The 25,188-nt window shown below is 43.9% G+C and overlaps 1 protein-coding gene across 1 annotated transcript in view; it reads left to right on the forward strand.

Moving 5' to 3' along the window:
* The window catches only part of ARID5B (AT-rich interaction domain 5B), a 187,134-nt gene that overhangs the window by 142,620 nt on the left and 19,326 nt on the right, over positions 1-25,188 (forward strand). The window contains exons 7-9 of the mRNA XM_015822324.1: positions 2,998-3,202; positions 10,465-10,517; positions 15,899-15,996. Of these exons, the coding sequence (XP_015677810.1) occupies positions 2,998-3,202; positions 10,465-10,517; positions 15,899-15,996 (356 nt within the window). The remainder of the gene's footprint in view (positions 1-2,997; positions 3,203-10,464; positions 10,518-15,898; positions 15,997-25,188) is intronic.

A 25,188-nucleotide genomic window follows, 5' to 3' on the forward strand; every position in this document is an offset into this window, starting at 1 on the left:
GCAGCTTTTAAACTATACTTTGAGCCCACAATAAAATAAGATGGTCTCTCACCAGATTTTAACAGAACGAATTCATGCCTCGCCACAAGACATTTATACCAAATATTTTATTTATGGAAACACCACTCTGGTCATGAACATATGAAGAAAATGTTCCTGCTAAGTTATGCAGCCTTCAAAGGTCTCTTTTGTATAGGAGTGCGTGTGTGCTTTTTCTTGTACTGAATCCATATCGTGTACCTCTTCCGTCTCCTTTCTGACAAGGATTTTTTAATACCAATAAGCACCTGAAATAGTCATTTATTTAAGATTGTACTACATAATAAAGGCTTGGCGTGCACTAGTTTGATTTAATGGAAATTTCTCGTATGAAAGAATTCATGGTATCCCGCCGTTTACTCTTCTTTCTTTCTTTCTTTCTTTCTTTCTTTCTTTCTTTCTTTCTTTCTTTCTTTCTTTTTTTTTCCGTTTTATTTTTTGAGCATCCAAATCAATTGATATGCTTATCATTGGACAAGACATAGTCTTGCAAATATTCCTGGGATGTTCTATAGTTGAGAAGCTTGTCTGACACCAAACTAGTTTTTTTAAAAAAATTCTTATATTTCCATAAATACTTTGCAAGTAATAAATAAACTCAGGGCTCTTGTACTTCAGTCACACAGGGAAAAAAATACTTACTTTCCAGCATTGTTATCCTTAGAAAGTGTAGGAGACCCGCAAGGCTAGTAATGGCTGTCTGATCCATTGAGATCCATGTGGTAGGCCTGTTCTCAACTTGGTCACCATTGTCATGAAGGATCTGGCCCAATACCAAATGCCCTCATTTATTAGTATTCCACAGGAGAGGCTACCTTTTAGATCCCATGTCCTCAGGATGCAGGGGGAGATGTCATTCTTGACCATCCCCCTGAATTTTTTTGTTTCTCAAGGCTGATGGGCTTATTGCCAACACCACCTTAATTTTTATGCTCCAGGAATGTTGGATGTCCATTATTTCAAGGCCTGTTGTTCTTTCCCACCACCATTCAAAGAAATGTCCAAAAGAAGAGTGATGGCCTCAAGGCTGCCCATTCACAGACCTCAGACTGCTTTGTGGTGCCTTTGTGTGTCCCCCATAGAGCAGGGGTAGGCAACCTTGGCTCTTTTATGACTCGTGGACTTCAACTCCCAGAATTCCTGAGCAGCCATGCTGAGGGGAAAGGGAGAGATTTCCAAGCTGAGCCATGCCGGCTCAGGAATTCTGGGAGTTGAAGTCCACGAGTCATAAAAGAGCCAAGGTGGCCTACTCCCCTGCCATAGAGTTTCTGCCAGAGACTCCTACGTTGAGCTGTTAATAAAACTCCCACAGAGGCACATTCTTCTACTCTAGCTTTGGGGGCAGGTCATGGTGGTCCCTTTAAAGCAGGACAGTGCCTCATGTTCTAGGGCAGGGCTTTTCAACCAGTGGTACGGGTACCACCTGTGGTACATTGGCACCTGGCAGGTGGTACACGACCATCCTAGAAAAGTGATACCAGGAGAGGGGAATGAGCTGAACCGGTAGCAGCACCGCACAAGCCCGAGCGAGAGATGGCTGGAGCTGCAGGGCTGTCTGGGCTCAGTGGAAGCACCAGGATCAGCGCTAGGCTCTAGTTGGAGCTTGGCGCTGATCCTGGTGCTTCTGCTGAGCCCTGAAGAAGCACCAATCAGCTGGAAAGCAGCACTGATCCTGCCACTTCTGCTGAGCCCAGAAGAAATGCCAATCAGCTGGAATGTTGCAGCCTCTCCAGGGTCTTGTGATTTACATTCAGATGCTTGGCAACTGATTCATATTTATGATGGTCACAGTGTCCCAGGGTCATGTGAAGTGACCAAAACCTGCTGCAACCACCCAGCAGACAGGGGGAATAAAAACCAAACACCCCCCCCACCCCACCCCTGCTGCCAATCCTCAACAGAAATGCTCACAACAATGAAAACCTCGGACAGGAGGAAGAGTGCCACCGGGCAGGCAGGCAGGCAGGTGTCTTGCTCGGCTGTGGCTTGGGGGGCACTTTTTTCAGTGCCATTGTAACTTCGAACAGTCACTAAGCAAACTGTTGTAAGTCGAGGACTACCTGTACTTTATCACTTTTTTCCTTTTTTTTTTTTTGGTCATCAAGTTTTTGACACCTTGCTAGGCGACTGGTGGTACTTGGATGTTGCCCTATCCTAAAAGTGGTACAATGGGTGAAAAGGTTGAAAAGCCCTGTTCTAGGGGATAGACAACATAACAGAAAAGGTCCTACCAGGTGGTTTTAAGAACCAAGGCCTCAAACTGAGTGGAGACAGCAGCAGGGAACCAGGGCACTTCATAGTAGCAACAATGCCTGTGCGTTCCCCGTAGCCGCCACTTCTGGCTGGGCAGGTCCAGGACATTTTCCGCCTGATAAGTACTCACAGTCTCAGAAGGCCACGTCTAACAAAGTATCTCCTGCAGAATCTTTTCTCTAGGTGTCCTGCCTTCTCTTGCCCACTGAAATTCTTCACTGGGTGAAGAGCTTCCTTTCTGCCTGCCCAAAGGATGGAATTGGGAACCAGCTTCCTCAGCTGAAAGGGACGAGGAGGGCAAAGAACTGGGAGAGGCAAGCAGTGTGTGCATTGCTGGGAAGAGATCAACCCCCCTAAACGAAGGCAGCTCCTAAGCACAAACGCTCACCCAGAAATCTGTGTCTTGGTCATATATTAAAATGAAGTAAAAGAGTTTGCCTCCCCCCCCAGCAGAGCTTCAGGGCCACCAAGCAGACTTAATGTGGCCTGCCTTTGCCCATCACACTTTGCATACTTTGCAGATGGGACCAGGTGGAAGGAAGCACAGAGCAACTTGAGCGCCGAGAAAAGTTTCAACGTGAAGACACAACAGTGCAACGACTCAGCCTTCCGAGAAAGAGGAGCTGTGATGGGGTCAGAGGGGAAGGAAAACTGAACGGAGCCAGTTTTCAAGACTTAAATCTGCCATCTCTTCTTTTCCTCCAGGTAAAATGCGAGGCTAGGTTACCTTTGTCCAAAACCAAAAATAACAACAGCAACTGTAAAAAGGGCTCCAACGAGAATAAATCCAAGATTTCTGTTCGCGAGGAATGCAGAGCAGATGAGCAGGCCTTCCTCGTGGCACTTTATAAATACATGAAAGAAAGAAAAACGCCCATTGAACGAATACCCTACCTCGGTTTTAAGCAGAGTAAGTAGAATTTTCGTTGCATTTTTTGTATGTGTGTGTGCCGTTTAAAAGAATTTAGGCTTTGAATGTGATTGACTTGGCAAGAAGGGACAACTTTAAAGGTGGTGGGACCCTAATTTTAATTTTAATTTTGCATTCTATTTTTATTATCCAAGTCAAGTTGACCTCCCGAGAGGTATTTAGGCATACCAAACGTCTGCAGGGTTTTTGGTTTTTCCCAACAACTTTGAGTAAGCTCTCCACGTTTGGGGAATGCCCTGCTAATACTAAATCCCTGCCCTTCTGCAGGCAATCTGTGCACCTTGGGGGTCTAGATTACATTAAGTGGGAATCCTGGCACTCGTAAGAATCCACTTATTGGCCTTGGGTTGTTTCCTAGATTGATTCCCCTTTTCATTCCCTATTCCAGGGGTCTTCAAACTTGGCCCTTTGATGACTTGTGGACTTCAACTCCCAGAATTCCTCAGCCAGCACGCTGCCTGAGGAATTCTGGGAGTTGAAGTCCACAAGTCATCAAAGGGCCAAGTTTGAAGACCCCTGCCCTATTCCATAAAGTCCTCCAGATCAACTGCTCCTAGAAATTTGGTCTGCAACCCTGTTGCACTCTCTTGGGAAGAAATTGCTTTTTACTAGCAAGACTTACTCTGCAAATTAGCTTAACGAGACTGCATCATTCTGATTTTTGAAATGCGTAGCCAAGCCAGAAATAACTGTAAAATGCTTCTGTTATTTTCCTCTTTTAAAAAAAAAACAGTGTAGGAGAAAAAAAAATATTTTAAATCAGTTGGTACCTATAATAGTTGCTTGAGTTTAAAAATAACATTTACTCGCATCCTACCCAGTTTTTACGTTGGGGGGGGGAAGGGTGTACAAGTCTAAGGGACATTTCAGCAAGACCGCTTGCTGTAAAGTAAATTTCAGACGTAAAAATAACATTTAATGTATCTTGAGTCTAACAGAACGCCACGCAAAGAACTGTTTCGATGGAGGACTTAACCACTATTTAAAAACAATCATTAAATTCTGTGCAAATATCCCCTACAATGGATGGGATGATGTCATAAAGGATGTGTTTTGAGTCATCCGTGTTTTACAAATCATTTTAAAGGAAGAGAGCCTTATTTGGAAATACTAGGGTGGTGGCACAGTGGTTAGACCACAGTACTGCAGGCTACTTCTGCTGATTGCCGGCTGCCTGCAGTTCAGTTCTCACTAGCTCAAGGTTGACTCAGCCTTCCATCCTTCCGAGGTGGGTCAAATGAGGACCCAGATTGTTGGGGGGCAAGAGGCTGATTCTGTAAACCGCTTAGAGAGGGCTGTAAAGCACTGTTAAGCGGTATATAAGTGCTATTGCTATTGCCCATCCATCCATCCATCCATGATGCGCAGTGGTTAGAATGCAGTATTTCAGGCTAATTCTGCCCACTGCCAGGAGTTCAATCCTGACTAGCTCAAGGTTGACTCAGCCTTCCATCCTTCCGAGGTGGGTCAAATGAGGACCCAGATTGTTGGGGGGCAAGAGGCTGATTCTGTAAACCGCTTAGACAGGGCTGTAAAGCACTGTTAAGCGGTATATAAGTGCTATTGCTATTGCCCATCCATCCATCCATGATGCACAGTGGTTAGAATGCAGTATTGCAGGCTAATTCTGCCCACTGCCAGGAGTTCAATCCTGACTAGCTCAAGGTTGACTCAGCCTTCCATCCTTCCAAGGTGGGTTAAATGAGGGCCCAGATTGTTGGGGGGCAACAGTCTGACTCTGTAAACCGCTTAGAGAGGGCTGTAAAGCACTGTGAAGCGGTATATAACTCTAAGTGCTATTGCTATTACTATTGCTATCTGAATTTTTTTTTCCCCTGTTATGTTGATGCAGAATGTCAGCCTGATATGCTTTACATAACAATTTACGTACCTAATAGCAATTGACACTGATTGCAACAGGCCTCCAGCAGCCATTAAAAGCTTACATAACTCTAAAATGATTACAGTGTTTGCTTGAAAAACTAGCTGCATGAAATAGAAGCGGAATTAATGTACTATGAACAGCTTTGTTGCATTACCATTGGATTCCTATTAAATTAAGGCCTGAGCAATGCTTCTGATAGCTGAGGAAAAATGCAAGATTTAGCAGTGCTTTTGATTCAGAATGTTTTGGTGTGTGTGTGTGTGTGAGAGAGAGAGAGAGAGAGAGAGAGAGGGAGAGGGGGAGAGAGAGGGAGAGAGGGAGAGAGAGGAGAAAATTGCAATGCTTTCTCCCCAGATATAACAGAATAATAGAATTGGAAGAGACCTTGGAGGTCTTCTAGTCCAACCCCCCCTGCACAAGTAGGAGACCCGGCCTATACCATTCTGGACAAATGGCTGTCCAATCTCTTCTTAAAAACCTCCAGTGATGGAGCGCCCACGACTTCTGAAGGCAAGCCGTTCCACTGATTAATTGTCCTCACTGTCAGGAAGTTTCTCCTTAGTTTCAGGTTGCTTCTCTCCTTGATTAGTTTCCATCCATTGCTTCTTGTCCTGCCTTCAGGCACGTTGGAGAATAGGTTGACTCCCATCTTCTTTGTGGCAGCCCCTCAAGATATTGGAACAGTGCTATCATATCATATCAGATATATCCTTAATAAATTTTAGGAAACAGGAATGCAGCTTAGAAAGGTCTGCTTTTCTTAGAAACGGACTATTGTTGGTGCTCAGTTGCCCAGCATTGGGACACAATCACCCTGGACATGAAGCGTCTCTCTTTCAACAAAACCGAAGCCAGCTTTTCAAGTCCTCAACCAGCAAATATCAGCCTCTTCAGTTGGCATCCCTCTTCTGGCATCCCTCTTCTGGCTGAAAATGGCATCCCTCTTCTGGCTGAATCTGATAGGAAGTGTAGTCCAGGAGACTGGCCAGGGGCGTTTCAGGGAGGGTTCCAAAGGAGAAAAAAAAAACTGAATTATCTTCTGATGACTAGGATGGTGGTTGACTGCCGTTTTCCAATCTGGACATGTGAAAATCACCTGCTGAGTGTTTAGACAGTGAAACGACTTTGCTGGTAAATAACTGGAGCGTTATATGCTACCAGCCTCAGCAGCGTGTTCTGCTGACCAGAGAACAGCCATTTTTTAGGTAATATTGGTTTGCAGCCCGGAAAAAAAGCTCTTTCAGGGAATAGTATATAATTCACTTGACAGACAGAGACAGGCAACCTATGTTTATCCCATTGTTTAAAGCACGCGTGACCAGAGGTTTTTTGCAAACAAGAACCTTTTTTTTAATACTTGTCACTTAAACAAAAGTATATTAAACATGCAGGATACCTTTAAAATAGGGCCCACTGGGAAATATACAGTCATCGCATCAAAGGATCCTTCTTTCTGCCTCTGATTCAGATCTCTGATTACTTGCAAATTAATCTAGACAACAGAAGAACAGAAGAACAAAGTTGGAAGGGACCTTGGTGTCTTCTAGTCCAACCTACTATTTCAGACATCCAACCTGTTCTTAAAAATCTCCAGTGTTGGAGTTCCCAGAACTTCTAGAGGCAACTTGTTCCACTGATTAATTCGATTAACAGAAAAAAATTCAGAAAGAGTGAATTTGCATGTTTTCTTGGACATTTAAGAGGTGAACAGTTTTGGCATTGCCACAATGGCCCAAATGATAGATGGTGGTGAATTCTAAAACAATAATAACCATTGGGATTTAGATGCTGAAGGGCACCTATTCAGTGTAACCCCAGACTCACGCTGTCTAATGATGCTCAGACAGATATCTTTAATTTAGTAACTGCAGTAGGAACCAGTTGGTACCCAGCTCTGTTCGGCAAAAGGCAGAAAAAAAGAGAAGACAGAAAAGCATCCATGGTGGAGATACAAAGATGCCCTTTCTGGTGTCCTTGGAGGACACTAAGATAGCTATGAGATCCATCCTTGTCACCTTGGCTGGGAGTTCTTTTTATAGAACTTCTGCCGTTTCCAGGTCTTCCACATGGATTCCTTCAGTTTTTACTTCCACGGCTTCAATATCAAAAAGGTGGACATTGACAAGCGTTCGTTTTTCTCAAGAACTATTCCAAATGTGAAGGAAAACACTAAATTTGAAGCAAGTGCGGTCAACTATTGTCCCAACTGTTCCTCCCTCCCACACACACAAACACAAATTCCTCTTGGCCTTTTGGAGTTGGCTGTGTTGAGGCCTCCTCTTGACTCAACCGGGGCCAAGCAAGACATGCTTTTGGCTTTTTTTGAAAGGTTGCACAATTGAATGGGCTGGCTCGGTCCTTTTGCCTGAGAGAGGCCTGGCTTTTGTGAAAGCTTACCGAGTGTTCCTCTAAGACAGGGGTAGGCCACCTTGGCTCTTTTGTGAGGCGTGGACTTCAACTCCCAGAATTCCTGAGCCAGCCATGCTGAGGGGGAAAGGGAGAGGTTTCCAAGCTGAGCCATGCCGGCTCAGGAATTCTGGGAGTTGAAGTCCACGCGTCATCAAAGAGCCAAGGTGGCCTACCCCTGCTCTAAGAGAAGATCAGTGACCATTCACATGTTCCTTGAAGGAAGAGTTGTTTATCCCACTGCTATGAGGCTCTTAAGATTCAGCAAGGATGAGAGGCAGGGGGAGCAGTCAGGATCACCAAGCGCAAGGGAATGGGGTGACCACCCTTTCCCAGGGCTCCCTCCAGTATTTCTCCAGGGGGGTCTCTTCGCAATGCTCCTGCCAAGTGCTGGACACAAGAAAACAGACCCAGAAACACATCCACCTCAGCCATGCTCCAGATGATGAACGCCTCAATTATAATTGGAAAGAAAAGCGGGACCTTTGCTGCCTTTGGTTACTCTAAGGCAGTGCTTCTCAACCTTTTTAATGCCGCGACCCCCAACCGGTCGTAAGTCAAGGACTAAACCGGTCGTAAGTCGAGGACTAAACCGGTTGTAAGTCGAGGATTACCCAACCGGTCGTAAGTCAAGGACTTTCCCTGCCCGGGAGCACCGCGCATGCGTGGTTCCGCCCCCTGCACCGGCCGAGGCGTAGCTGGCAAGCGGCAGAGACGGAGCAGGCCGACCACCAGCTGGCCCAGCCCAAGGGAGGTAAGGCACCCGCCGGAAAAGGGGAAAAAAATGGCGGACAGCCTTGCTTGGCGACCCCCGTGAAATGGTCGATCGACCCCAAATGGGGTCGCGACCCATAGGTTGAGAACCGCTGCTCTAAGGGCAGCTCTCCACAGAAAACATTTTTTCACCCAGAGCTGAGAACCAAAATGTCTAAAAATTTAGGGCATAAGCTGAGAGCATCTCCCCCCACCCTCCAAGCATCCCTAGCCTTAGCTTAGAGAAACCTTCCACATCCTATCTTGGGGGGGGGGAGTTTGCACCACCGCTCTGGCATCTAGTGGCTCTGGAGGGAAATAACGGAGACAGCAGAATAGACGAGAAAGAACTGGAGAAGATAACAAAATACAAAGACCTACACATAGAAATAGAAAGACTGTGGCAAAAGCAAGCAAAGGTAGTACCAATAGTCATAGGCGCCTTGGGTACAATCCCAAAACAACTGGAGCACCACTTGAACACCATTGGCATTGACAAATTCGCCATTAGTCAATTGCAAAAGGCGGCCTTACTAGGAACTGCTTCCATCTGTAATACCATCAAACATCCACATCTGCCTATCCCAGGTCCTTGGTAAGGACTCGGGATAGACAAAATGCCAAATCCAGTCTGAACATCTGGCTGACTGTGTGATGATCCATAATAATAATAATAATAATAATAATAATAATAATAATAATAATAATAATAATAATAATAATAATATAATAAATAATAATAATAATAATAATAATAATAATAATAATAATAATAATAATTAATAATAATAATAATAATAATAATAATAAGGTCCTTGGTAAGGACTCGATAGGTAGACAAAATGCCAAATCCAGTCTGAACATCTGGCTGACTGTGCGATGATCATAATAATAATAATAAAGTTGGAAGGGACCGTGGAGGTCAACTAGTCCAACCCCCTGTTCAGGCAGGAAACCCTATACCATTTCTGACAAATGGCTGTCCAGTCTCTTCTTAAAAATGTCCAGTGTTGCAGCATTCACCACTTCTGGAGGCAGGTTGTTCCACTGGCTAATTGTTCTAACTGTCAGGAAGTTTCTCCTTAGTTCTAGATTGCTTCTCTCCTTGATTAGTTTCCATCCGTTGCTTCTTGTCCCTCCTTCAGGCGCTTTGTAGAATAGCTTGACTCCCTCTTCTTTGGGGCAGCCCCTGAGATATTGGAACACTGCTATCATGTCCCCCCTCGTCCTTCTCTTCATTAAACTAGACATACCCAATTCCAGCAACCGTTCCTTATATGCTTTAGCCTCCAGTCCCCTAATCATCTTTGTTGCTCTTCTCTGTACTCTTTCTAGAGTCTCAACATCTTTTTTACATCATGGTGACCAAAACTGGATGCCGTATTCCAAGTGTGGCCTTACCAAGGCCTTGTAAAGTGGTATTAATACTTCACGTGATCTTGATTCTATCCCTCTGTTAATGCAGAGGGAAGACACCTTGGACAGAGCTGCCTGGAAGAACCAATCTTCCCCTAGAACAGTATTTCTCAATCTTGGCAACTTGCAGATGCGTGGACTTCAATTTCCAGAATTCCCCAGCCAGCTCTGGAGAATTCTGGGAGTTGAAGTCCACGCATCTGAAAGTTGCCAAGGTTGAGAAACACTGCCCTAGAAGGCCTCTCTCCAGGGCCATCTGTCCCTTACCTGCCCCAGGTGCAGTGCTGGCAGGAGGAGCACATGGGCTGCTGGGTGGAAGAGGCTTCTGGATCCTGGCCAAGGCTGTTCTCTGGCTTTGTATCTGCGCTCACAATTACTGCTTAGTTAGGCCACTTTAAGGAAATTCCCTGTTCTTAATCAATGTTTTCGATTTAGGAGCCCATTCAACAAAGCTTCCTTTGTTTAATGGGACAAGTACTGATTATTTCTTATCCTGGAGGAAGTAATTGTTTTCTAATACCTGTAACTGGATCTAAGTAGAATGTTCCCCTTGTGGTTTTTTTTTTTTTAAAAAAAGAATGGCATATGTGCAAAGGGCAGAGTTTGCACTTTGAATTATGTAAATGTGTTTCCCAGACTGTTTTCTCTGTTTTTGTCTCAACATGTGGATGTGATTATTGTTTTTCTTGCTTCGTTGTCAAAGAAAGATTGTTTCATTTGCCTTTCTTGGAAAGATGGTTAATGCAATGCTTATCTCAATGCTTATTGTCCCTCTAAACAGTTAACCTTTGGACTATGTTTCAAGCTGCTCAGAAACTGGGAGGATATGAAACAGTAAGTGTTGAAGTGACTTCAGAGAGAGAAAAAAAATTGTGCACCCTTAATTTTCTCATGTTTTTGCCATGTGTGCATTAAATATACAAAAGAAAAATCATCCCAAAAACCACAGTTCGGCAGAAAACACTTTAAATTTATGGGGTTCTCTTTTTTGGAAACAGTCTGAATTAATTCCAGGCTTGGCAAAACTGTAAACGTGTAGTTAAAAAAAAAAGAAAGAAAGAAAACCAAAAAAACCCAACTCTGAGTGGAAAACATACGTAACTCTTCCTTGTCAAGGAAATTGTTTGGGTCTGTAATTTTTTCCTATGTTAGGAGAGGGATATTCTTCTACAACCAGCCAAGATTGCGTAAAAGTACATTTGCCTTGGCACAGTCCCTGACATCTGCTCTTGTCAAATATGGGAAATGTATTAAATACTTTAAAAAGCAATCAGCCATGTCCATTACAGTGTAGCATACTGCAGTGTCTGTTCTTGTTTTTGAGTTGTAACAGCCTTTTGCAAAAAAAAAAAAAGGGTCAGGCCATGTAAACAGGAAGTTATCTAAAGTTCAAAATTACTGGGGAGGGAACACAGTGCACTGATCCTTTTTATCAACTAACAATATCTGACACAGAGACTTTATTTTTAGCTTGTGGAGAAAACTGACGACTGTGGATTTTATAGCATGTATAATATTGGGAGTCACAAAGCGTGATTAAGATCTTAAAAGGAGAAGAAAGAACTGCCTAATGCGGCAGAGAGAGATGGCATTTGTAACAAGATCCAGTTGACATAAAAGTTTCATCCCTGGAAATGTTTTCATTGCCTCGGATTAATTTGAGCGTTCTTGAGGCAGCTGGATTCAAAACATGCTCACCAGGCGTACCTGGATATATATATATATATATAAAACCTAGTTTTGCCTTTGTTCAGAAAACATAACAGTTTGGCTGCCCTTACGTTAAATGAAATAACAGATAAAACATGAAATGTATTTAAGCAAGAGAGCCAAATCATTGTTTCGTTTGAATAACTATGTTGCTGATGGATGTTGCGATGCTTTTGTTATTACAGGAAATAATGAACACACACAAGCAGTTTTTTTAGCTCGCCCTTTAATTGACATTTGTTCCTTTTGTTTTAGTCAACTTGTCTGGCTAAATCTGTTCTTATTTATTCAGGAGTCATCTCCATTAAATTTAGTGGGGCATGCTTTGAAGAAAAAACGGCAAGTTTAATACAGTTATTGCCGTGCTTGAAATATTAAACGAAAATACCGTGATTAACAAACACCCTGTTCCAAAGCACGCGGCAAGAAGCTTGACTTTCACTGGGGGTGGTGCCTGAGTTACTCATGGCCAGCTTAAAAATTGGTGTCCCTTTGAATGATCAAATCAAAAAGATTCCCATCACCCTGTCCCCAAAGGCTTCTGGGTCACAGAGGCAGGAATGGATTCCCAAACAAGGAAAGTGGAAAATGGAAACTGGAAAGAGATCAGGAAGGGATTCTAAACATAGCAATAATTTTGCGTGCTTGAACTGAAATCTTAGCTTGGATTTCTGGCTCTGTTTAGCACAAATTGTGACAACATTTGAAGTTGCATTGAGCCTGTGGGCATTTGGGTACAGGAATCATAGTTTTTTTCCCCCTCAACCAGTAAAGGTGGTAAAAACCATCTATTTTGCAACAGAGATTAAATATTGGCAGGAATCCCAAATTAAGCCAGTAGAATCAGAGGAACGCTCCCACTCTTGGTCTCTTTTGTCATCCTTTCAGCTTCTCAATTGTTGTAATTTTAAGGAACTCCATTCCTTATAGAGCCTTCAGCAGCCTCCATCCACTTAACTCTTAGGAGGAAATTTGAATAGATTTTTCTGTTCCCGAAAGCTTTTCAAACTCGGTTTTAGGGTTGGTCTGATTTTAATAAGCATCTATTCCAATGCTGTAATAGCACATAACTTTTATTCACTGGAAGGGAAAAAAAACAGAAAAAAAGAAACTAACAATAGTAGTAGTAGTAGTAGTAGTAGTAGTAGTAGTAGTAGTAGTAGTAGTAATGTTGGAAGGGACCTTGGAGGTCATCTAGTCCAGCCCCCTGCTCAGGCAGGAAACCCTATACCATTTCAGACAAATGGCTGTCCAGTCTTTTCTTAAAAACCTCCAGTGTTGGAGCATTCACTGCTTCTGGAGGCAGGTTGTTCCACTGGCTAATTGTTCTAATTGTCAGGAAGTTTCTCCTAGGTTGCTTCTCTCCTTGATTAGTTTCCATCATGAAGCATTAGAGGCAACTGAACGACAAGAAGGCAATAATTCAAGAGAGAAAAATAGGGAAGACACCATGGCTTTGAATTATGTGCATTTCAGAAACAGCACGTGAGGAAGTTGTGACAGCCTGTTTTGCAAATACAAACACAACCATGAAGTGGTATTGGCACCTTTAATTAAAGCCAAGTACAGTGTTTATATTGTCACAATGGAAATTGTCAGAGATTATGTTATATACTACGTGCCCACCAGCCGAAGACAAATTTATGAGGTGTTCCAAAATTCCATGCATATTTAAAACAGGACAATTCCTATATTGGGGATTAATTGTATATTTATTTTCAATTCATTCAATTTTGTACACGAAAAGAACTATCAAATAGGAGAGTTTCATTTGCAAGGGGTTTAGGCCAGAATCCCGTGTTCCAGGTGTCTCCGTCTGAAGGTGTTTGGAACCTTCTCTAAATGGTGGAATCCATTTTCTAGCGAGGATCATTTTGAGGAGACAAAAATGCAAAGACAAAAATGCAAACAACCAGGGTTCGACACGCAGCCTTAATTATCAAGTGAGTGACTTCAGAGACTTCGAATCCCAGTTTTCTCACCTCATCCATGATTTGGGGATAAACATGCAAGACCTGGCATCCCAGAAATGATTTTTTTTCCCCCAAATATGTTACAACACGTGAGGTGATTGTCTGCAGTGCTCTGCCTGAGGATTATATTGCCCACAAGACATGGCTTATGGCTGCCTGCAGAAGTGAGAACAAGCCTGTCTCTCCTCCTTCTCTTGCAAATCCTGCAGGAATTGGATGCTGGGCAGCACCCACAGTTCCTTTCCCTCAAGGAAACAGCTCCCTGCACGAATGGGATGAAAACAAAGCGGCCTCACCCACAGAATGAATGGGGAGCCCACTTCACTGAGGCCTGCAACAGGCCTGCAACAGGCCTGCACTGAGGCCTGCACCAGGCCTGCACTGAAGCCTGCACCAGGCCTGCACTGAAGCCTGTTGTTCATCACTGTCCCCTCTTTTCAAGGAGCCCCTGCCCCAGAGGCAGAAAGAGTCGCCCACCTCCCCACAACCTTTTGTGTTGGTGTACAAGGCCACCATCTCTGGAAGCACAAATCCTTCCCTCGCTTGCAGTCAGAGTCCAGTGGGCATAGAAGACCAGTTGCAAAGCCCAGAGGTCGTGTCTTGGCCTAGTCCTGGCAAAATATCCCATAGGCATGTTTAGTGAGCCTTCATCCATACCAAGCCAGGCTAGGAAAAAAAAAGATATAGGTAAATATGTAGTTTGCCCATATACAAGCCTCAAATATTATTATTATTATTATTATTATTATTATTATTATTATTATTATTAATAATAATAATAATAATAATGTTGGAAGGGACCTTGGAGGTCATCTAGTCCAACCCTCTGCTCAGGCAGGAAACCCTATACCCGTGGTGGCGAACCTATGGCACGGATGCCAGAGGCGGCACTCAGAGCCCTCTCTGTGGGCATGCGCCGTCGCCCCAGTGCTAGGCCTTTAGCTGGGTTTTATAAAACCTTTTCGCTTTAGGCCTCCGCCGCCGTGTGCAAAAAAAAAAAAAAGTTCAATCAATCAATTTCAACTTCTCGTGGGAAATAAAAGATCTTGCAAAGTTGGAATTGATTGATTGAACTTTTTAGTCCCACCCAATCTGCTGTTACCACTGCAGCCACATCCACCCAATGGGCCACGCCCACCCGGCACCCGATGATACATAAGTGGGTTTTTGGTTGCAGTTTGGGCACTCGGTCTCTAAAAGGTTCGCCATCACTGCCCTATACCATTTCGGACAAATGGCTGTCCAGTCTCTTCTTAAAAACCTCCCAGTGTTGGAGCATTCACCGCTTCTGGAGGCAGGTTGTTCCACTGGTTAATTGTTCTAACTGTCAGGAAGTTTCTCCTTAGTTCTAGGTTGCTTCTCTCCTTGATTAGTTTCCATCCCTTGCTTCTTGTCACGGTTGAATAAAGAGGCATTTTGATTTAATCTCCATCCGAAAGAGGTAGTGATTATGACTAATGGGGGAAAAAAACAAAGATAACATTGTTTGTCTGAAATTATAATATATACCAAGTAACATTTGTTTTGCTTCTGATGCTTGCTTTTTTGCAAAGAAAGCATTTTATCTTTATGCAGAACAGGAAAGGCACCATTTATTCTATGCAATACTAATTAATTCTCCCATTCATCTTCCTTTTTAGATTAAAATTACAACACCTCTCCCACTCACCCACCTACTCTCCCAATTTAACAACTTTGGGTATTGATTTCCTTTGGTTCTGATCTGATCAAGCTTTTTTCCCCTCCTGTCCTATTTTAAAGTAGTTTGGACTGTATAAAATAATGAAGACCCCCGTTCAGTTCCTTTGCCACGTCTTCCATCTGTTTCTCTGTTAATCCTATTTCTTGCACAAAGATGGCACACATAAAAGTCATAGCTTGCAATTTAACATGTTTATCAGATGTTTGTTTTCTTTTATTTAGCCAATTCAAGAACATAGTTCAGATATTAATCTTAGAGAGTGTTTAGATTTCATTACCGTTTGATCTATGTATTTTACTAGCCCAGATGAGTGAAAAATAAACAGCTTGTATCAAGTTACACAAATTATATTTCTGGATGGATTTACTGGAGAATGTGATGGATTGAGGCTTCCATCCATAGTTCCTTGTCACTAACTCAATAAAGTAATTCTGTAATCGTTATTTATGCTGAGTTTGGGATTCCTATTTATAATTTACCAAGAGCTTTCTCTGAAAGCATTTTAATGGTTAATGCTCTCAGTGAGTGAATGCTTTTCCCCCCCAAGAAATTGCATACATAAAATAGTCAGACTGCTTACTAAAGAGGCAGAAACAAAATGCAATTCCAGAAAAAAAAAATAGAGGTAGGTGAAATAAATGTTGCGTACTGCAAAATGTTGTGTACTGTAGGGATCCATATTAACCCATTCTGCACTGGCTTTATGGCTTGTGCTTCCTGCTGTCCCATATGTCTCACATGTACATTTGTTGCTGCACGCGCGCGCACACACACACACACACAGAGTCTGTGAAGATGCTGGATTAAATTTTCCGTTGCCACTTTTGCAGATCACAGCCCGTCGACAATGGAAACATATTTATGACAAATTAGGTGGAAACCCCGGGAGCACCAGTGCAGCCACCTGCACACGCAGACATTATGAAAGGTAAGAGAGCCCGTGATGAAATGCTTATCTAATAAAGAAGAACAATTCAGTGGGGGAGCCTTCAAAGACTTTTGCAAGGAATTGGCTGGGGGGTGGGGTGGGCCTGGAAGGCTCTCAAGTCCCTGGAAAGGCTTCATCATCGCCAGTTTAATCCTTTGATGGGCTTTGACTTCCACCCATGTTTGTTTCTTCTGTCAGAAAATGAAGGGCTGGCCTCTGATTTCTCTCATTTCTCCAAAGCTTTTATTAGCTCGAAGCTCTAACAATTAAGCAAGATAATCAACAGGGCACCAATGGGGAATATTTTAAAGATCTGATTGGCTCTTGGTTGCCTTTTAAAAATAATTATGTGTGTATATATATATATATATGTATATATATGATCAGGGAGGTAGAAGAGGGATTGATGGTGGTATGAAGGAGAGGGAAGGGACGGATGGCTTGGAGGGGAAGGATGAGGGGGTTGAAGTGGATAAGGGATGTAAGAAAGAACCCCAAATGATCCCTGATGAGGACAGCCAGGAGCCTCATAATGGTAAGCAGGGAAGGAAGGCAAAACGTTTACACGTGGGTAAAAGGAAGACAGGTACCGCGCAGGAGCGCATATACCGGGGCCCGGGTCACGCGATCGCGCAGCCGGATGCAGGCATTTGAAAACACTATATAAACTCTCCCAAAAACCGCCTTAGCAACCCTGAAGATGTCGGGAGGGCCCGACGAAAGCTTGGTTGCCTATAATTTTTAATAATGTTTTACTGCTTTTAAATTGTTTTTAAACTTTTTAACTGCTTATAAATATTTTACCCCCTCTTGGTGATCGCAATTATTTTGACATAACATGGACTTACCCAAGAGTCGGATTTTTAGCTCTATTTCTAGCCATATATGTATATATATATATGGTAATTTTTTTCCAGATAGGTAGATAGGTAGGTAGGTAGGTAGGTAGGTAGACGGACGGACAGATAGATAGATAGATGTAGGTAGGTAGGGATAGATAGATAGATAGATAGATAGATAGATAGATAGATAGATAGATAGATAGATAGATAGATAGATAGATAGACAGACAGACAGACAGACAGACAGACAGACAGATAGAGTTAGAGTTAGAGTTAGAGTTAGAGTTAGTTAGAGTTAGAGATATATAGATATATATAAATGAAGCAATAATTAGCTTGTTTGTTCCGCTGGACTGTTTGTGTGTGTGTGTGTGTGTGTGTGTGTGTGTGTGTGTGTGTGCGCGCGCGCGCTCATGCACGCGCGCTCATTGAGATTGATGGGACGGTTCCATATTCCTTGTTCTTTTTTTCCTCTGTAGCTAACAGCCATTTATCTTTCGAAATGCGAAAGACTTGCAGTTTTATAAGCATTGATTTTATACCCTGAGTTAATAATACTTTCCAAAGCTGGCTATCCAGCATACATCAGACAATGTGATACAGCTGTGCTGCTTTCTTAAAAGAATTTTTTTTTAAAAAATACAGCCATTAATAAAACATGCCCCTTCCAATCTCTGAATGATCTCATGCTCCAGATCACTAACCAGTGACTGGAGGGGCTGAGGCAGCTCGCGCATTAATACTCTACAGTAGTGGCCAAAATTGTGAAAACCTTTTGGGAAAAGTGTACAGTAGAAATTCCATCTTTGGTTAAGTTAAATGGTTTCCACCCAATTTTTCTTCTAATTTCTTTATAACTGTAGCCTTGTTCACTTCATAATACTATTTTACATCGCTTTCTGGGCAACTCTTTGCACCATGACTTTAATTTTTATTATGTTTTACAAGCTCACTCGATGAAAGAACACAAAAAAACCTCAACCAACTTGATAGCCATCACATAACACACTGACCAATGTCCTCTTCTCAGCTTCAATACATGACATCAATAACTGGATCCTACTGTGATCTGATTGGCTCATTGCCAAAACAAGATGACACCCAATTGGCTCTCTAAACACTTGTGCTCATTGGCTACCATCAGGTGAAGGAAAGCTACCTGAGATCAACCTAACCAAGTGGTGCTTCCTTTTTCTGGTTATTTGGCTATCACTTTTCATAGAATACAGTACAGATAATTGAACAAACGTATGTTGCATTACATTCTTGATTAAATTATCTTTCCGTTGATATGTAATTTTATGGTACTACTCCCCCCCAAAAAAGTGGTGTTATTAGCCATCAAACCTCAAAAATACACTTTTCCCAACAGGTTTCCACAATTTTGGCCACTACTGTACATAGATGTTTAAGTTACAGGTGATGACCCGGTATTATTAGGTAGAAAATGCTTTTTCCCAGAGAGGAGCTGTTGCTATGGTCCCGATTCTACACACCCAAGGCGCACAAGGCGCTATGTTGATTGTGCGGCTTTAATTCTCCTCCACTGGGATCATACTTGGCCCAGCCAGAGGGCTGCCTGCTTTGGGGGGCAATGAAGCTGCTCTGGTGGGGTTCCTTCTCCCCAGTGCATCCTGATGTGCCACCCTGCACAACTTTCAACCATCTTGGTTTATCCCTGGTTTAGCATTGACTAAAAACAGCTGCTAGTGCCTGGGTTATTCTTTGCAGGCTCGTATCTAAAAAGTGATATTAAATCAGATGTGATTCCTTCCAGGGCCTTTTTTTTTTTTTTGACTCCTCTATGTGCAAAATAGACGATGGCTGACTTTCATTTCCCTGAATAAACAGTGAGGTTTTTTTTTCCCCACCAGAGAGTTAAAGAAAGCATAAGAGCCACCCGATTATAAAGAAAACATTATTATTTATTTGGGAGCTCAACGTTTCTAAACAAAGTGTAATTAAGGAAAAGAAAAGCTGTACTTTAAAGCTCTGAGCCCTTGTACAAATCATCTCTCTTGAGGGGGTTCGTTCCCCTTCATAGAGTGGGAAGCAGATGGTTAAAATGTCTGGATAGGGACGAAAACCCAGGTCCACAACAGGAGTGTGTTGGTTCAAATAAGCACTCTCAACAAGTGGGTAATTTTATTTTCCCAATGCTGGCATAATTGCTCCCTCTTGCCTAAGGCCAGGGGTAGGCAACCTTGGCTCTTTTATGACTCGTGGACTTCAACTCCCAGAATTCCTGAGCCAGCCATGCTGAGGGGAAAGGGAGAGGTTTCCAAGCTGAGCCATGCTGGCTCAGGAATTCTGGGAGTTGGAGTCCACGAGTCATAAGAGAGCCAAGGTTGCCTAACCCTGGCCTAGATGATAGGAAACTTGGCTCTGTTATGACTCGTGGACTTCAACTCCCAGACTCGTGGACTTCAATTCTCCCTTCCCCTCAGCATGGCTAGCTCAGGAATTCTGGGAGTTGAAGTCCACGAGTCATAAAAGAGCCAAGGTTGCCTACCCCTGCCTTAGGTGAAGGCGAGCTGGCACAGCCAGACAGACCCCAGCAGCCCTGGATGCACCCAGCTATCTCAGCAGGTGCAGATGTGTCAGTAGTTAGGACCCTGAACTCCATTGATCAAACATTTCAGTCTCGCGTGTTTAAGATTACGGTATCCAGACAAGCTCAATCTCTTGTTCTTTGAACTTCAACCAAATTTATTGTTACAAAATGTCGGCACAGGCACAACGAAGTTGATGCTAAGAACTGAAATTCATTTCCTCTGAGCAGTTAAATTATCAGCATGTTCCCTCCTTAAATTAGCTGTCATATATCACGTTATCCAATTAATGTGAAGGTCAAAGGTTTCCTTCCTCTTTCTTTCCCAGGCTTTTCCCCCCACCCTCTTCTGCTCTGCATTAACCCTAAAAATACCAGACAGTTCTGCATATTGTCAAAGCAAGAATATACAGTATTTGCAGCGTTGACATCACGATCCAATGAAAAGAAGAACGTTCTGGTGAGACCATTTGTAGCAGGCGGATAAGGAAGCCACCCGCAACTCTGTCCCAAATAATGAAGCTTTTGCCCAAAGCCTAAACTTTGGGATTCCTCTGAATACAATAGTGAAATTGACTTTGAACTAAATTCTAAAGCCGAGACTATATCATCGGCCTTTCTCTGAGCACACGGCAAATTTTACCTCTGTCAAGGGAAAAACAGTTCTGGCTTCTTAGGGAGGAATTCTGTAGTTTTTACATGGACTTTCAATATTGTCGTGTAATCCTGCTAAAAGAAGGAAACTGCAAGCCTGGAATGATTCAATACATTATAGAGCCAAGAATTCATTCTTGTGGAGAAAACATACATAAAAACATAGGGTGCAAATTCCATATTATTTATTTATTCATTCAATTGGTCCAGGGGTAGGCAACCTTGGTTCTTTCATGACTCGTGGACTTCAACTCCCAGAATTCCTGAGCCAGCCATGCTGAGGGGACAGGGAGAGGTTTCCAAGCCGAGCCGTGCTGGCTCAGGAATTCTGGGAGTTGAAGTCTACAAGTCGTAAAAAGGCCAAGGTTGCCTACTCCTGATTATTGGTCAATCAATCAATTTCTATAGCTACCAAACTCATCCATTAGATCTAATTCATGTCTGTTTTGGTTTGTCCTTGCTATGACGTGTGTGTGTGTGTGTGTGTGTAGATATGCACCCCAAAGGATTTGCTTTTGAGTAGAAGCACCTCTTTGCACTGAAGGGGGCCTGGCAGGACTGGATATGATTCGCTGTCTGTCCAGCCACGCTTTTCCCCCTCCACCCTCTTGGATGAAAGGTGGGAATGAAATTCCAGAAGTTGTGAAGGAAGGAAAGAAACAAGAAGAGCTAAACTCTGTAGATATTAGACGTGGCTCGTTCTGCCTTTCTCATTTGTAGTAGGCACATTTGTCCGTGAAATCTCACACTGTGTTTGGTTTAAGCGCTTCGCGTTTATTGGCATCTCATGGCAAACTTGACACATGAAATCAATAAGAATATCAGTCGCATTTGACAAAATCCCCATCAGTCAATTGCAAAAGGCAGCTTCACCCAGAAAAGCTTACATCCTGTGATGACACCTTTAAGGCCATCAAACATTGCCTCTCCCGGGTCCTTGGGAAGGACTTCAGAGTGGGACAGCAATGCCAAGCCCAGCCTGGACAGCTGGATGACTGTGCGACCAGCCATAATAATAATAGCAGCAGATGCTAGATGCTGTCACGCACCAGCTCTCCAATCCTGTCAAACAGCGGCTCATCACAGTGAAACAAAAATATTAAATACTATTGCACATCAGTTATCAATCTCGTCAAATCCTAAGTGCCATTGCATGCCAACTTTATGAAAACTGTCAAACGCCATCTGTCAAATCTGAAAAGACTGAAATTAAATCTGATGTTTAAAATCAAGCGCCTTGATTTGCAGACCTCAGACCTCCATTGCTTGATGCCTATTGGGATTCTGGGGGAAATTTCAAGTCACGTTCACGATATAACCTTAAAGCCCAAGACAAGAGAAAGTTTGGTGGGAGCCTTCATTTCTCTCCCCCCCCCCCAAGACTTCCTGGGGTTGGCCAGGCCAAGCTGTTCTACACAAGGGGTGTCTATTCCCGGAAGGACCAAGGGGAAGGTCCAGGGTTGTTGTTTTTTTGCATGGGTTTCTCCAGTTTGTAGTCTTAAGGTCTGATCAGTGCATGAACTCTGCCTGGAGAGATGTAACCCTCACACTAAACCAGGACTTTTCAACCTTTTCATCCATTGTACCACTTTTAGGATATGGCAACATCCGAGTACCACCAGTCGCCTAGCAAGGTGTCAAAAACTTGATGACCAAAAAAAAGGAAAAAAGTGATAAAGTACAGGTAGTCCCCAACTTACAACAGTTCGCTTAGTGACTGTTCGAAGTTACAATGGCACTGAAAAAAGTGCCCCCTCAAGCCACAGCCGAGCAAAGCACCTGCCTGCCCGCCCGGCGGCACTCTTCCTCCTGTTTCATTGTTGTGAGCATTTCTGTTGAGGATTGGCAGCGGGGGTGGGGGGGTGTTTGGTTTTTATTCCCCCCGTCTGCTGGGTGGTTGCCGCAGGTTTTGGTCACTTCACATGACCCTGGGTCACTGTGACCGTCATAAATATGAATCAATTGCCAAGCATCTGAGTGTAAATCACAAGACCCTGGGGATGCTGCAACATTCCAGCTGATCGGCGCTTCTTCTGGGCTCAGCAGAAGCGCCAGGATCAGTGCTGCTTTCCAGCTGGAGCCTGGCGCTGATCCTGGCGCTTCCGCTGAGCCCTGACAGCCCTGCAGCTCCAGCCGTCTCTCGCTCAGGCTTGTGCGGTGCTGCCACCGGTTCAGCTCATTCCCCTCCCCCACTACTTTTCTAGGATGGTCGCGTACCATCTGCCAGGTGCCAATGTACCACAGGTGGTACCTGTACCACTGGTTGAAAAGCCCTGAACTAAACCACAGTTTCATCCACCATGATTTGCTGAATAAGCCCTGTTGGACTGGGTCACAGAACATACTAAAGGAAAAAAATATCCCAATTGTATTATGATTTAGGACTGCAGGATGCAAGCCCAACCTCGGTTTGTCTGCATATATCTTAATGGCTGCTAAATTCTTTCTCTTACCTGAATATTTCTACTCTTAACTAGATCAGGCCTTTCTTGGCACGATGGCAAATTTATTTTCAGCCCACACAATCCTATTGCGTAAGGCTGCCATCCCACCCGGCGGCTCCTCTCTGCTAGCGTTCTATGGATCTGGGGCAGTTGGAAATGTTTCTCTCTCTCTCAAGGAAGATTATTGTCAACGCTGCTAATATTGCTTTGACAAAATATGCAGAACTGTCTGGTACTTTTAGAGTTAATTTAGAGGAAAAGGGGAGAGGAGAGAAAAGCGCCCGGAAGGGAACGGAAGGGAATCTTTGCCCTCCAGGTTAATTGGAAGATGTGAATCATGACCCCAAAATAGGGGAGGGGAAAATGCCTGGAATGATACGTGCAAAGGAAGGGAAATTCAGATCTTGGCATTCTCCATGCCGTGCTGACACTCCGAAACACTAATAAAGGCTTTTTAGGTTAAAAAATGCTTGAAAGTTCTTTGAAGTGTTTCATTAATCAGACACATGACAATTATTTCCTTTGCCTGCTTCTTGGAATAAGCCCCAGGGCTGGTTAGGGGATGTTCATATTTGAAGCATCCTATTTGGACCGGGATCTATGGACCGGAGGGAGAGTTATAATAATAATAATAAAGTTGGAAGGGATCTTGGAGGTCATCGAGTCCAACCCCCTGCTCAGGCAGGAACCCTACACCATTTCAGACAAATGGCTGTCCAGCCTCTTCTTAAAAACTTCCAGTGTTGGAGCATTCACCGCTTCTGGAAGCAGGTTGTTCCACTGGTTAATTGTTCTCACTGTCAGGAAGTTTCTCCTTAGTTCTAGGTTGCTTCTCTCCTTGATTAGTTTCCATCCATTGCTTCTTGTCCTGCCTTCAGGCGCTTTGGAGAATAGCTTGACTCCCTCTTCTTTGTGGCAGCCCCTGAGATATTGGAAGGCTGCTATCATGTCCCCCCTCGTCCTTCTCTTCATTAAACTAGACATACCCAATTCCAGCAGCCTTTCCTTATATGTTTTATCCTCCAGTCCCCTAATCATCTTTGTTGCTCTTCTCTGTACTCTTTCTAGAGTCTCAGCATCTTTTTTACATCGTGGTGACCAAAACTGGATGCAGTATTCCAAGTGTGGCCTCACCAAGGCATTGTAAAGTGGTATTAATACTTCACATGATCTTGATTCTATCCCTCTGTTAATGCAGCCCAGCACTGTGTTGGCTTTTTTGGCAGCTGCAGCACACTGCACAGCCAAACAGCTTCCCCTGGTTTTGTGGCCTAAAGAACTTCCTTCCAATGAGAGGCTTCTTGCCTGCACACTGGCACAGGCTTAGAGCACAAGTTGGAGGTCTCCCCATGTGCCCTTTTCCAGTGTCCAGCGTTCTTCTTGCCCCGAGGGAAGTGAAGGGTTTGGGCCCCAGGGGAACCCCTGGGGAAGCTGACCAGGAGCCACTAAGAATCTGCAACAGGTGAAGCAGGAGCTCGATCCTAGATTGCGGAAAAACAGCAATCGGTGTCGGCCCTGCCCCGACTTCATCCCTTAAGTAAGAACGACCCTCGATTCCGTTCAGTGCGAAAGGTTTACTTTACGAAAAGCCAAGTGGATTATGGCATAGCAAAGCCAGAACTGATGTTTCTGCACCAAACTTTCCCAGTTAACTTTTCCCTGTTTGTCCCTTCCCATTGCTGATCCCTCGTTGTCCAATCATATTCAAATAAAACGTTTTGGGAGTGGTCTCTTCCACTGTAGATTAGGCGGTTTGAAGATGCATGCCATTCCTAGCTTTTTGACATTGAAGTTGTTTCTCTAGAGCAGGGTTAGGCAACCTTGGCTCTTTTATGACTTGTGGACTTCAACTCCCAGAATTGCTGAGCCAGCATGGCTCAGCTTGGAAACCTCTCCCTTTCCCCTCAGCATGGCTGGCTCAGGAATTCTGGGAGTTGAAGTCCACGAGTCGTAAAAGAGCCAAAGTTGCCTAACCCTGCTCTAGAAGGTATGATGAATTGTTGGTCTTCCCCCTCCTCCCATCCAGCTCCCCGCCCCCAACGTTCATGCCAGACTGGCAGCTAGCGAATGAGAAGCACAGGCGTGAGATGGCGGTTCTGACAACCAGTTGTATTCACACAGCCAAGCTGGGCTGAAAGAGAAACTGAGTCCTGAAAGAACTACTAAGACATATCATTCCTTGGCGAAGGAACTGAATATGCAATGTCCAGATCAAAAAGTTGATTTATTTAATGCCCTAGAGCAGGGGTCGGCAACCTTAAACACTCAAAGAGCCACTTGGACCCGTTTCCGAGAGAAAAGAAAACACTGGGAGCCGCAGCATGCGCGCACGCACCAGAGGGGGGGAGCTTGATCGAACAGTTTAATTAAAAATAAATAGAGGCTGCTGTGCATGAGTTCTCTCCCTCCCTCCCCCTCTCTCTCCCTCTCTTTGTCTCCCTCCCTCCCTCTCTCCGATCTTCTGCTCACCTAGCAAGCTGGCTTCACACTGTTCTCCGACAAGCTGACACACATACTTATTGAGCTGGCTCTCTCCTGCCCTTGGTCTGCCAGTCCTCTTCCCCCACTCGGTGTGTGTGTGTGTGTGTGTGCGTGCGTGCGTGCGAGAGAGAGAGAGAGAGAGAGAGAGAGAGAGAGAGAGAGAGAGAGAGAGATGCTGCTTCCTGCAGAGACGCAGCAAAGACAGAAGCTCCGCCCAATA

The sequence above is a fragment of the Protobothrops mucrosquamatus genome, unplaced genomic scaffold (genome assembly GCF_001527695.2).
Source record: "Protobothrops mucrosquamatus isolate PMUCROS unplaced genomic scaffold, P.Mucros_1.0 scaffold1524, whole genome shotgun sequence".
NCBI classification, from domain to species: Eukaryota; Metazoa; Chordata; class Lepidosauria; order Squamata; family Viperidae; genus Protobothrops; species Protobothrops mucrosquamatus.